Source organism: Lontra canadensis, unplaced genomic scaffold (assembly GCF_010015895.1).
Source record: "Lontra canadensis isolate GAN:19392208 unplaced genomic scaffold, GSC_riverotter_1.0 scaffold694, whole genome shotgun sequence".
NCBI classification, from domain to species: Eukaryota; Metazoa; Chordata; class Mammalia; order Carnivora; family Mustelidae; genus Lontra; species Lontra canadensis.
The window spans coordinates 22,041-36,294 of record NW_022631678.1 but is presented as its reverse complement, the minus strand read 5'-3'; the positions used below and the strand labels follow the sequence as shown (position 1 = coordinate 36,294).

At 41.6% G+C, this 14,254-nt stretch overlaps 1 protein-coding gene across 1 annotated transcript; it reads left to right on the top strand.

The window, feature by feature from the left end:
- Window positions 1–3: 3 nt before the first annotated feature.
- LOC116863199 (WAS/WASL-interacting protein family member 1) lies at window positions 4–13,180 on the top strand (the record flags this gene model as incomplete). The annotated part of the gene is made up of 4 exons (XM_032850691.1): window positions 4–379; window positions 5,301–5,513; window positions 6,244–6,357; window positions 10,131–13,180. Coding segments are annotated over 4 exons (759 nt in total), but the record flags the coding sequence as incomplete, so codon positions are not given.
- Window positions 13,181–14,254: the final 1,074 nt, after the last annotated feature.

Here is a 14,254-nt window from a genome sequence, read left to right as displayed (position 1 = left end):
CCCCTGCCCCCGACCCCCAGCAGGGCCTTGGAGGACAAACCCCCCCCTCCGCCTCCTCCAGTGGGCAACAGGCCCTCCATCCACAGGGAAGCGGTCCCACCGCCTCCCCCTCAGAACAGCAAGCCCCCCGTGCCTTCTACCCCGAGGCCTTCCTCCTCCTCACAGGCCCCACCTCCACCGCCGCCACCAAGCAGGCCCGGCCCTCCTCCCCTGCCTCCAGGTTCCAGTGGCACTGATGAAACCCCAAGACTCCCACAGAGGAATTTGTCCCTTACGCCGTCTACAACCCCCTTACCTTCACCGGGACGATCAGGCCCTCTTCCTCCCCCGCCCAGTGAGAGACCCCCTCCTCCGGTGAGGGACCCACCGGGCAGATCAGGTATGTCACACCGGGGTGGAGTATGTCTTCCTACAGCCCAGCCTGTTCCGTGTCACTAATCATCATATAAGCAAAGGGAGTTTGACAGAAGCTTAAGTAAACTCTCAGACTGCTCTAATCTCTTAAGTGACACTTACTGTGGCTGACTTCACCCCGACCTCATGTGAGCCTCTGAGGAAAGTGGGATTACAATTTCTGTCTGCATTTTAGAGATGAAGAGACTAACTTTTTTTTTTTAAGATTTTATTTATTTATTTGAGAGAGAGGGAGAAAGATTATGAGTAAGTGGGGTGGGGAAGAGCAGAGCGAGAGGGAGAAGCAGACTCCCCACTGAACAAGGAGCCCAACTGTGGAACTCGATCCCAGAACCCTGGAATCACGACCTGAGCCGAAGGCAGACGCTTAACCTACTGAGACACCCAGACACCCTGACTAACTTATAAAGGCAAATGATCACCAGCTAGTTAATAAGAGACCAGAACTTTCACCTCCAATTCTGAAATGTGCTCGCCACGCTACTGCTCTGACTTCCCTAAAGTGAATATCAGCTGTCTTAATTGGGGAACTAAATTCGCGTCTCCTGTAAGAGCATCCATTATTCCAACAAGAAGGGTAGCTATCTAAGAGCTAATGAACTTTTCTTGTACTGCTCTCTCCATCAGTCAAGCTTTGAGGCCATGTCCCTAGTCATTAAAGACAAGTGTTAGAGCCCATTTTGCTGCTTGTTAATACCTTTAGCACATAAATCCCTTGGAGAATCAGATAAAGGTAGAGGCCTTGGGGGCACCTGGGTGGCTCAGTGGGTTAAGCATCTGCCTTCAGCTCAGGTCATGATCTCAGGGTTCTGGAATCGAGCCCCACATCGGGCTCCCCGCTCAGCAGGAAGCCTGCCTTTCCTTCTCGCACTCCCCCTGCTGTGTACCCCCCCATTGTGTCTCTGTCAAATAAATAAATAAAATGTTTTAAAAAATTAAAAAAAAAAAAAGGTAGAGGCCTTTTGTTCCTGAAAGTTCTCATAAGTACAACTCAAAATCTGTGTGCTATTTCATGGATTGAAGGCTCTGCTGCCGCTCGTCTGTGCCCCACCCCCCGGGGCTGAGAAAGCTGGATCTAAGGGAAGAACTTTGAGACTTTATGAAATGAAATGAAGTGAGAATTCCCTAGAACTTGTACTCTCTCCTAATTGTAATAGGTGCTTTTTATTTCACAGTGGTTATTGTTCTTAATTTAACCTTATTATTGTTATATAAGATGCCTGGAAATGGGGTGTCTTTTTCTTTAGGAGAAGCTAACCTTTTGCCCTGTGACCACAAGAACCTAATAAACACAATTCTTTTTTTTTTTTAAGATTTTATTTATTTATTTGACAGAGAGAGGGAACACAAGCAGCGAGAGGGGCAGAGGGAGCAGCAGGCTCCCCACTGAGCAAGGAGCCCGATGCGGGGCTTGATTCCAGGACCCTGAGATCATGACCAGAGCTGAAGGCAGACGCTTAACCAACTGAGCCACCCAGACACCCCTAAACACCACTCTTTAAATCAGTAGTCCTCAAAGGTGACCATGGGCTAGAATCACCTGGAGAGCTTTAAAAACCATGCTGGGTCCATTCCCCAGGGTTTCTGGTTTCATTGCTCTGGGTTACAGACTGGGCATCAAGATATTGGAGGCTCCCCAGTGATTATAACGTGCTGCAAAGTTTGAGAAGCACTACTTCAAACTGCTCTGGCCTCAGACAGTAGGCAACAAATATAAAAAGCCAGTACCAGTCGCTTCAATCCAATCCTTACACATCATGGCATCTCATTAAGTAATCTTCAGAGAACAAACGAGAACAGATAGTCAGATGAATGAAATGCAGTATTTTCTTCTTATCCAACAGCTAGTGGTATTCCCCCAAAGTGACTAAGCAGCAGTTTGCATGGTTCTACCAAATGGACAAGTCAACAGATTAAATCTTCCCCAAAACAGGACAGGCTGTGACATAGTTGTAATGTTATTTATTTCGATTATATAAGTCTTGTCTGTTTATTATGGAAAATACAGAAAAGTATAAAGAAAACAAAAATGATCTATAATCCTACCACCACCACCCAGAAATAATCATAACATTTTTTATTATTTCAGCCTTTTTAAAATGTATGTTTTGAGAGGGGGTGCCTGACTGGCTAAGTCGGTAGAGCATGCATTTCCTGATCTTGGGGTCATGAGGTTAAGCCCCACTTGGGCATAAAACTCACTTAAAAAAAAAAAACTCAGAAGTAAAACGTGTCTGTGTTTATATATACATATATATATAAACATATATTTATGTTTTTACAAAATCAGTATCACAGTATACATACTGTTTGGTTATTTGCTTTTTATTTATTAATCTCATTAACATCTTTTTTTTTTCATTAACATCTTCTGATAGGATTATAAACTATTCTTGTACAGCCTGACTTCTAATGGCTGCATAATATTAGATCCTACACATTTACCTTTATTCATTCAAACCATCTCTAGATTTTTACTGTTGCAGATAATGCAAGGAATATATTCTTGTAGCTAAATATTTTTGCACATTTCTGTGTATTTCCTTTGGATTAATTCCTCGAAATGAAATATTTTGGTGAGCAGGTATGTATAGTAATCTATAAATTTCATAGGTACTTCCAAACTGACCTCTAGAAAATTCCTACCACCTTTCATTCCCACAGGATCTTATGAGAGGTCATCTGTATTTTGAGAGGAGGACTGGCTTTATTGTTAGGAGTGTGGGCTTTAGAATTTGACATATTTGGAGTCTTGACAAAACCTGACTTGAGGTTTTTACCCTTCCAACACCAGCAGCCTCTTCTGTGTCCCTTCACCTCTCAGGGTTGCTGTAAGAATTAAGCGAGACAAGTGCGTATAGTGGTTATCTTAATTCCTAGCTTGTAACAGCATTAAATAAATGATAGTTTGTTGCTATTATTACAAGAAGTTGAAATCTGAGGGTGCCTGGGTGGCTCGGTCAGTTCAGCATCTGTTTCTTGCTTGTGGCTTAGGTCATGTTCTCAGGCTTGTGAGATTGAGCCCTGCGCTGGGCTTCCTGCTCAGTGGGGGAACGTGCTTGAGATTCTCCCTCTCCCCTTCCCCTTAGAGAGTTCTGCAAACTCTCTGTCTCAAAAGAAAAAAAAAAAGTGTAATCTGCTTTCTTATTATGCTTGCCTAGGTTTGGAGCAGGGGTCCTGGAAGGTTCGAGAGTTAGGAGTATGAACATTTACTTGAAGAGAGAGAGAGAAAGAGCAAGTCGATCAGGCCCCATAATACTGGAAGTCTAGTTCGCGCTTGGTGACAGCTGTGCGCTGGTAGTACCAGTGAAATTAACCCACAGCATGTGAGATACTTTCCCCCCAGTAAATCAGCTCCTCCCGACTGGGAGCCCAGCAATGGCAAACAGATGGGGCAATAAATAAACCCTACCAGGAGAAGCACTGAAGACTCCTTGAGAGACCAACCACCCAGGGCCGGACATGCCTCTCACCTCCGTCAGCTGTCTGAGCCAAGACTTCCAGGCAGGGATACATGCAGTGGGTGGGTTGTTCAGTTTAAGGTCCTTTAGGTGGATTCTGAATCTGTAGTTAATAAAAGACATTTATATTTATAGTACCATAAGATGTTGTATTTACATAAAATGTCAGCATCTTGCAAGAGAAGCACACTGCTGAAGACCAGCAATAATTACTAAGGCCATTTTGATTTGCATGGGAAGATTCAAGTTCTTTTTTTTTTTTTTAATTTACTTATAATCTAAATAGCCTCTGAATTTGGAAGATGGGACAAGGAGGACAGGTTTCTTTTGTATTATCAAAAGAATTTCCTTTTTTTTTTTTAAGGAACTTAAACATTTCTAATTATACCATTACCATTGCAATTTTTTTTAAGATTTTTTTATTTTATTTATTTGACAGAGAGAGAGATCACAAGCAGGCAGAGAGGCAGGCAGAGAAAGGGGGTAAGCAGGCTCCCCACTGAGCAGAAAGCCCGATGCGGGGCTTGATCCCAGGACCCTGAGATCATGACCTGAGCCAAAGGCAGAGGCTTAACCCACTGAGCCACCCAGGCGCCCCTACCATTGCAATTTTTTAAAATGGTTTCAGAGACTTAAATTGTACTTTTTATTTGCTTTTAGCTACTTATTCCTGGCAAGAGTGCTGTGAGATGACTCTCTGGTACTCTTTTGTATATAGAGAGTTTCGTTCCATGTGGTAACCAGCTTGTTCAGGGTCAGGATCAGAGTACACAGCCGTGCACACTGACTAATCCACCTCCCCAAAGAGGAAGAACCAAAAAGGAACTCCTGCCAATCTCAGCACGATTGATAGTTGGTTTCCTGATGCTGCTTCTGCCTAGAAACAGATCGCATGCATCACAGAAGCATGCTTGTGTAATTAGCAACACTACCGTGCATTTAAAGAGCCTAGTCCCTCTGAAGACCTAAAATAACTTCGTAACTAGCTTCTTCTTTTTTTTTTTCAATTCTTTTTCTAAATGGCATTTATTCCTATCATATCATATCACAGTAATTCAGTAGCTAATTAAGAGGATTATAAAATGTTTTTAAAAGGATATAGTTGTCAGTATAAACAGATTATAACCTGTTCTCAACCTAACCGTATCATCTCTAATCTCAATACAACCAAAGCCAAGACAGCCATTTAGCTATCGATATCAACATGTGTACGTATGTGCAGTTCTGTGTTTATCTGTACTTATTCCTTGCTTGGCTAAATCTCCTAGAAAGTTTCCATTATTTCTCCATAAGCTCTAATTATTGGGCATACATCCAGCAGGTGCTCAATAACTGCACATTGGCAGTGACATGATAATAGTAATGTAGGATGTAAGATACTGCACTAAATGTTGTCTTTTTTTTTTTTTTTTTTTTCTGTCCCAGGCCCTCTCCCACCACCCCCTCCAATAAGCAGAAATGGCAGCACATCTCGGGCCCTGCCTGCCACCCCCCAGTTGCCTTCCAGGAGTGGAATAGATAGTCCCAGGACTGGACCCAGGCCTCCTCTTCCTCCTGACAGGCCTGGCGCCGGGGCACCTCCCCCACCTCCACCATCAACATTGATTAGGAATGGCTTCCAAGACTCTTCAGGAGAAGGTGAGGTGGGGTCTATCCTCTGGGGAAGGGACCTTGGGAATATTTTCAAGCTACAGGGCACCCACTAAATGGTAAATTTGTGTGCGTTGTGTGTTTGCATTAACATTTCTTGTTTCTATGACCCTCAAACACTGCACTGCTCTGATCTAAGTATCTATCCATTAGAGACTGCCATGATTTCAAATTCAAAGTAGTAATCCCACCTCCTACATTTTTCAAAAAGGCTGATTGTTTTCCTCTCTCACTGTTGGAGTCTCATTTTAGTTAACTTTCTAGAAGATTCCAGAACCCTAAAAAAATGTCATTTTTGTCGTTTATCTTCTTATTACCTACCTTACCTGCCTTTCTCAACAGTTTGCTGGGGCAAGAGGCCTGATGATCTACAGGTATTAAGCGGCTTTCCTCTGCCTTTTTTTATGAGAGGGTCCAGTTATTCCTGGGCCCATTGGTGGGAAGAAAGGTATCTCAGACTTTAGCCCCCAGGTCCTAAGAGGGACCGGCTGAGTCCTAATCACGCTAGTTCAAGTCACTTAGATCTGTCTTTGCTTTGATTCGCAGACCAGCGTATTTCACTGATGCGCTGATCAGTGACATTTGTTGCATTTCTGGGTTTTCTCTAAACTTCTAGGCATAAAACTAGAAGTGCTCTCTGCAGCTCTCTGTGTCCTTTCATTATGTAAGTCTTCATAGCAGATTGTTACTGAAGATGCTGTTTGTTTCTCTCCCTCAGATGAGTGGGAAAGCAGATTCTACTTCCATCCCATTTCTGACTTGCCGCCTCCAGAGCCATATGTACCAACAGCCAAAAGTTATCCCAGTAAACTGGCAAGAAGTGAATCCCGGAGTGAGTATTTCTGCAAGGGCTTCAGGTGGCTTCATTCTTCTACAGCCTGGGTTGTATACGAGAGAGGGTTATATAGGAAATCCAGGCCTCCTGCCTGGAGTGGGACAGACAACCCCATATGGAGCCATCTAAATTCTGGTTAACTGTCCTTCCACAAGTGATGAGGAAAATGGGGATACCCAGAATATATATGAGAAACGATTACTTTAACGTGTCATCACAAGCTCAATGTAACTTTGCTTTGTTATTAGGTTAAATTGTATTGCTTTGCTCGTTCGGACAGACTTCCCCATTTTGGCATTCCTGAGATAGGACAAATGTCTTCTACTTGTTTTGAGACTAGTCTGATGTCTTAATAATTATAACAAAAACTCACTGCAACTGCCTTGATATTTTAGATACATTATGATCAGGGGCACCTGGCTGGGTCAATCAGTGGAACAGGCGACTCTGGATCTCAGGGTTGTGAGTTTGAGCCCCACCTAGAGTGTAGACATTACTTAAAAAAATAAAATATTAAAATAATAATAATAAAGTCATAAATATATGATGATTATAGATTTTAGAGCATTACATGAAAATTTTAAATATACCCATAATCTCTCCATATAATCTCCATAAAATCACCACATATATTCATTTTACCAGGTTCTCTGCTCATTTTTAATCCATATAATTCTTATTGACTTATCATTATTAAGTATAGAGTGTACTTTCTTGGTGGTGGGTTTTACATAACTTTGCTTAGTAAAATACCTTCCCATTTTATCACATGATTTTTATTTTATAGTATCCCATCAAGTCGACATACAGTGATTTAGTTTACCATTATTGGACATTTAGATTTTTTTCTGGGTTTTGCTAAAATATATAATGCAACCATAAAGAAGCGAATCACTTTTCCTCTATATTGAAACAAAAATGGGAACAAGAAGAGGAAATAGAGAAACTGAAATTTCATGACAATAAGTGGTTAGAACAAAGAAAAATTTGGCACAAAACACACATAGATCACTGAGGAGGCTCAGACTTGTAACAGCTTTAAATTTAGAACCAAATTCCCAAACCAGAAATGGGGGGGGGGGTTTGCACATGTCAGGTAACTGTTCCTAGCCTTGTCCTCACTCCTTAGGCAGAGCTCCGTACACCTACTCAAGAGTCTCCTGACTCTGTATCACCCAGTTCTTCAGTCCTTTGTGGCTGGATGTTTCCTAGCCATAGAGCATAGAATCATAGCTGCTTCAGTTAAGGCTGGTGATAAGCAAAATTAGTGGCTTCAGGGAGATGTGACAGGTGGCAGTCTCAGGTCAAAGAGACAGGGATACGGGACTGTACTCTGTATCACAGCACGGGACAACACAGGAGTTTCTGTTGGGCTGTGAGGACCAGGTCACATTGTGCTCTGTGCCACTCCTGAAGAATTCAGAACATTAGAAGATGTTTTAAGAAAAATTTCCACAAACAAATGCCAGAAGGAAACAGAGTATTGCTGCTTGAAAGGAAAAGGGATAAGTTTAATTTCTAGAGAAACTCATTTATGTAAAATACTCCATTTCTAGACAATGGCTGATAAAAAAAAAAAGGTATAACTATAATAAGGTTATACAAGAGTGAAAAGTAAGTCTTCACATGGGACAGATAACTTTGAGGGTGTGTGTGCGTGTGTGTGTGTGTGTGTGTGTGTGTGATGAAGAGGGGCTTCTGTCTCTTCCTTTTTGGGCACTAACAAACGAATTCACTTTAAGGACTTGTTCATATGGACTCTAAATATTTTTCCTGGTTTCTTATAAGCATTCTTAATCTATTGTAAGTACTCTTTGCATATTTAAATCAGTAACAGAACCATCCCCCCTCCTCTAGATTTTTAACTTCATAGCTGAACAGATTCCCTTCCCCACCCTGCTGTCTCTGAGACTAAAGGCAACTCGAGGACAGGAACTGTCCTCTCACTACTCCATCTTCCTCAGGTGGCCCCAAGCCTGAAATATGGTGGGCATTTAAATATATTTCTGAAACTGATGAATTAATGTCCACTGTACCCAAAAATGTTTTTGTAGACTTGCTTTAAATATTTCTAGCACTCTGTGTGTTTAATAGATCATCTCTGTAACAAAACTAAAGCACTGTCGAGTGATTTTGCTCTGCTCCTGTAGCTGCCTGGGCCTCTGGGTGGGGCACCCGCCTGGCAGGGCCCCCAGGCAGCCCCAGGCCCTGCTGTCTCACTGCAGCTCTGCATGGGGCAGCCTGCATGGTATGTCAGCCATGGTCAAGGCCCCACAACACATGACTGGTTTCTATCCAGATGCGTCTCTCTTTAGGTGTGGGACCCAGAAAAGACACGGTTGGGGTGGCAAGAGGAAGAGGCAAGGTAACAAGCTGACCGTGTCTTCCTCTAACTCCTCCCCTTGCTCAGAGCTTTTGTTCTGTCTCAGAAATCCCTGTTGGGATGCCTCCTGAAGAATCTGTCAGTGCCAGCCCACTTCTGAGTTCCCCCAGAGCAGCAGCCACAATGGACCCACTCAGCTGACATGTGTCCCTGCTAGATCTGCTCACAGTGTCTGAGCACCCGGCTTCATGCCTAAAACCTGTTAGAGCCTCAAAAGAAATGATGTGGGGCAAATGAATTTAAAAAACTGTGAATGGATTTTTAAACCCAGTACTCATACCCATGAATATGCGTAGTTTTTAAAAGAATACTATCAACAGAGCAGAGAGACAACTACGAAATGGAATAAAATATTTGCAAGTCATATATCTGATCAAAAAGTTATATCCAGAATATATAAAGAATTCCTGTGACTCAACAACAAAAACCCAATTTTTAAAATGGGTTGATTACTTGCATAGATGTTTCTCTGAGGAAGATATCCATATTGCCAAAAAAGCACATGAAAAGATGCTCGCTATCACTAATCATTAAAGGAATACACACAGAACCACAGTGAAATACAGCATCACAGCCATTAGGACGGTTACTCTCAAAAAAGCATTGTTGAGAAATTAGAAGATACCTAAATGTCCAACAAAAAGGAATTGATCAGATAAATACAGCATACTTACATAATAGAATATGTGTTATTTATAATTTTATGTATCAACAATAACAGCTCTGAAAAATGTTCAGACCGACAATATATGATCCTATTTGGGGAAGAAAAAAGAGAGCTGTTTATATATAGAAGATAAGTGGAAAGTATTTACATCATGTTATTGGTTATCTCTGGGTGGTACAGGCATTGGTGAGTTTCTGTTTTGTTTTAGCTCATCCATATTTTTTTAAAAAGATTTATTTATTTGACAGACAGAGATCACAAGTAGGCAGAGGCAGGCAGAGAGAGAGGGAGGGAAGCAGGCTCCCCGCTGAGCAGAGAGCCCGATGCAGGGCTTGATCCCAAGATCCTGAGATCATGACCAGAGCTGAAGGCAGAGGCTTTAACCCACTAAGCCACCCAGGCACCGCCCCCCATCCATATTTTCTAAATCTGTAATAAACACATACCATGTGGTAAGAAGAAAACTATTTTTTTTTTAATTTTCTTAACTTTGGGTAAGTACTTGGGAGCCAGTGGTGGGTCATCCGTCTCTAGAAATGTTCAGTCACATCCTTCCTCGCTTGCCTTCATTTCTTACTTCTCACCCACGTGTGCCTGTTCTTCACAGCCTTGGTCATAGAGGGTGACAGAGTGGGTACTTTTGTGATCATCCTTTAGTTTGTACAGTGAGGTCATAAGCTTTCTAACCAAAATTTATATTTTGTCTATTTTTTCATCAAGGTGGATCCAACCGAAGAGAAAGGGGTGCCCCACCACTTCCTCCCATCCCAAGGTGATCTTTGCCTGCTCTTCTCCAGCCGAGCCCAAGAGCTCCTTCTGTTGTTGTTCTCCAAGGGTGCAAAACCCTCCTCCCCTTGTCTTCACTTGTCCCCTTCATACTGGCTGTAGGGAAAGGGAGGGTGATGTGGGAATATGTGTGCGGGGGGTGGGAATGCAGTAAAGAAACGCACCTAGCTTTTTATATTGTGTATATTCTCAAAGCTCTTGCTTGCTTCAGCTACAGCCTGCCAGTGCTGGCTGCTTAGGGGTCAGGAGGCTTTTGTGGCAAGGTGGCAGACATGCATTGTGTCCTAGCTTTCAACCAACCAAGTTCAAACATTCAGTGCTAATTTGCTACAGACTCTAACATTAAAGTCCCTGAGAGCTATTTGCTTCCATGACTTTTTTGCATGCTTGGCTTTCTGTCTGATTCCAGAAACCACAGTCCACCTAAGCAAGTTGCGGCACTCAGGGCTCACATAAAATTTTTCAGTTACAGGATGTCCAATCTTTGGCAGTCTGAGATAAGCTCTAGGACAGAGCTGTCCAATAGAAATACAATGTGAGCCACATATAACGGTGTTTGAATTTCTAGTAGCTACCTTAAAAAAGGAAAATAGGTGAAATTAATTTTAATATATTTTATTTAACCCTAATACCCAAATTATTACCATTTCAACCTGCAATCAGTATAACAATTATTAATGAGCTATTTCACATTCTGTTTTGGTACCAAGTCTTCAAAATCCCATGCGTATCCTACGTTGATTGAGAGCACATTCCCCATTCAGACTAGTCGCATCTCAAGGGCTCAACAGCCCTGTGTGGCCGGTGGCTACCATGTTTGGGCAGTACAGGTCTAGAAGATGCGGACTAGTGCAAAATCTCTTGTTTCAAAAACAAAAAAAGGCAAGATGAATTTTAGCGATTCAAAAAGTAACTAAAAATCAAGTTAGGACCAAACACCTTGTTCAACAGATAGCTTGACCTTTGATTTTGTTCCCCTATTTCCCGTCTTTCCTTGATGTGTATATCTAGGTGCTGCTTCACAGTACCAAGGTCAGAAATTGATCTAACAGGGTTTACAGTCATGTGGAATAAAGCCATTAGAAGGAAACTGAAAGCCAGCCAAGGCTTGGGGACTCAGAGCCCGCTGCCTTGAGCTAACTGTCCATTGGACCCCTGCCTTGCCTTCATTTCCTCTGCTGCCCAAATGCATCTCTGAGCGGGGGAGGCTCGCAGGCTCTGTAACTGTGGGGGAAAGTTAGGAAAAGGTAGCCAATTGGAAACGTGGAAGAAGGAAGCAGGTTTGAGTTGATGGACAAAACTCTAAATGTCTAAATCTGATGTTTAAGGGGGTTGAGAGAGATTGCTACTACAAATTGAAGAGAATTTGTCTTGACTCCATTGGGAGAATGCCTTGGATCTATGCAAATCAAGCTCCGTGAAAGGACCATAGGAATGAGCCAGGCTTGCCCTTTTTTTGTATGATTTTGTTTACAAAACTTTACTGGGACTTTTAAATCTAGCTATAGATTTGGGGGGAAATTTTTCCATTTTATATGGTTTTATATGGTTGATTATGTTTAAAATTACCATTACTTATTTTTTAAAAGCACACAGCCACATATGTATATGTATACTTAAACTTTGTGTCATGGTTTCAGTGTATTGTTCATGGATTACCAGGAGATGCTAATAAGAAATCAATCCAAAGAAAAATTTGAAAGAAGGATTCCTATTTATAGAATAAATAATTGTTTCATTTATATAAAAGCAAAAGAACTTAGAGTTCTAATAAATGGGATAGCTAATAAATTATGAAGTTGCCCATTTGGATATATTGTATTTTTATAACTTTCCTTGCCAAAGTCCTGGGCTTAGTATGTTAGAGAACTTGGTTTTTCCCCCTCTCCTCTACCATTCATCTGTCTTTCATATAGTTATTTGGGGCCCTTTGCCCAAAGGGAATCAAGAAATATAAAGGTATAACAAACTTGGCTAAGTATTTTCCAAAAAGAATGTTTCAGGTTTTATAGCAGCATCATTTTATTTGGGATGTTTTGAGCAGATATGAATGGTTGTTACAAATCGCTATGATAAAGCCTAACAAGCCACCTCACAAAAGATACGATCTGGCCTTCCTAGCAAATGATGGCAGGGAAGTCTCATCCAAGGAATTTGGATCTGAATTTTGTGAGGGCTAGTAAGCATGGCCAGTTTCTTTGTACATCCCAGCTTTGTAGGTATCATCCTAAAGTCTGAAACAGTCATAGCTCAAAGTTGCTCTTCAGGAGAGAGAAGTTTTAGGATGTATTTAAGTCAGTGTTTCATTAATACACCTATACCCTTTCTTTGAAAGTTGGCAACCTAATTGCATCCAAAACTGAATAATCTCTATGCTAAAATCTTCAACTATGGCAAATCACAAAAATGAATATTTTCTTCCTGAAATCAGGGCTTACATTTGGGGTTTTTTTCCATAATATTTCTAGATAAATGTATTCAAGATGCAATACAGTATTTTAATATTCACATATCATTTTATATTGAAATGTGTTACAGTATTAAAATTCAGTGTTCCATATTTATTTCACTATGCATTTTATTTAGTAGAAACCAAGAGAAATGTTTAATCCAATGGTGCCTTACTTTGTGATTTGAAAGAAATCGACTTTTTATGTCTAAGCAGCAGATTATTTGCATATTTGTAAAAACTTAGGCCTTTATATTTTAACTTGTAATACCAATTTTGTTATTTTAGTAGCAGAAATGGGATGGTTGTTAAAGCGCCCAACATTTTTTGCCACAAAATTAATTTTTCCCTGTTTGTAGTCAGGGACGGTAAAAGAAAACAAATGTTTTTCATACCACTGCACTATGTAAACATGCACATTTTGGAATCTATATCATCAGGACAGTTTAAATGGTGGGGTAGAGACTACCCTAGACATCTGTGTCTTTGTAAGTTAGCCAGACAATAAATAAAAGCAGAGTGATAAGAGTGTCAACTGGTGGTTTTTATTTAAGTATTGTCTAGTAAATGCAAATGAAAAGGCAAGTGTCTGTTTTCTGTTTTCTACTCTGGTAAAGAAAGACAAGCTCTGGGGAACCTGGGTGGCTCAGTGGGTTAAGCCTCTGCCTTCGGCTCAGGTCATGATCCCAGGGTCCTGGGATGGAGCCCCACATCAGGCTCTCTGCTCGGCAGGGAGCCTGCTTCCTCCCCTCTCTCCGCCTGCCTCTCTGCCTACTTGTGATCTCTGTCTGTCAAATAAATAAATAAAATCTTAAAAAAAAAAAAAGAAAGAAGGAAAGACAAGCTCACAGCAAAGAAAAAGAGGAGGAGGTGGCAGCAATCCAGTGAGGGTTCCTCACACCCACTTTCTAGTCCCTTATTTGTTTTTCCTGAGAACCTGCGTCCTAGTCAGAGTCTGCTGTTTCCCTCAGGCAGATGCTTCTACTCTAAGGTAAAGATGGATGGTGGGAACAATGGGCAAGAAAACTTCCAGGATGAGCACTGACACTGATAAATACAGGAAAGGCCAATGGGAATTTAGGAGGCCTGATAATTTTTTAAATGATCTGCTGTGCATGCTGGAATGTGTACATATCTTTTTTTTTTAAGATTTTATTTATTTATTTGATAGAGATCACAAGTAGGCAGAGAGGCAGGCAGAGAGAGAGAGAAACAGGCTCCCCACTGAGCAGAGAGCCCGATGCGGGGATTGATACAAGGACCCAGGACCCTAGGATCATGACCTGAGCTGAAGGCAGAGGCTTTAAACCACTGAGCCACCCAGGCGCCCCCGTATACATATCTTAATACAGCATACCGGTTAAGAGATTAGGAAGACCTGCCCCCACCTCTTACCAAGTTGCCAACTTCTCTGAGCTTCAGCTTCCTTATCTGCAAGGTAAGTAACTATCTCACAACATTAACAAATGCATTAAATGAGATAATGCAACAAATGGCCAACAGACATGTGAAAATTGCTCCACATCACTCGGCATCAGGGAAACAGAAATCAAAACCACAGTGAGATGCCACCTCACACCCATCAGAATGGCTGAAATTAACCAGTCAG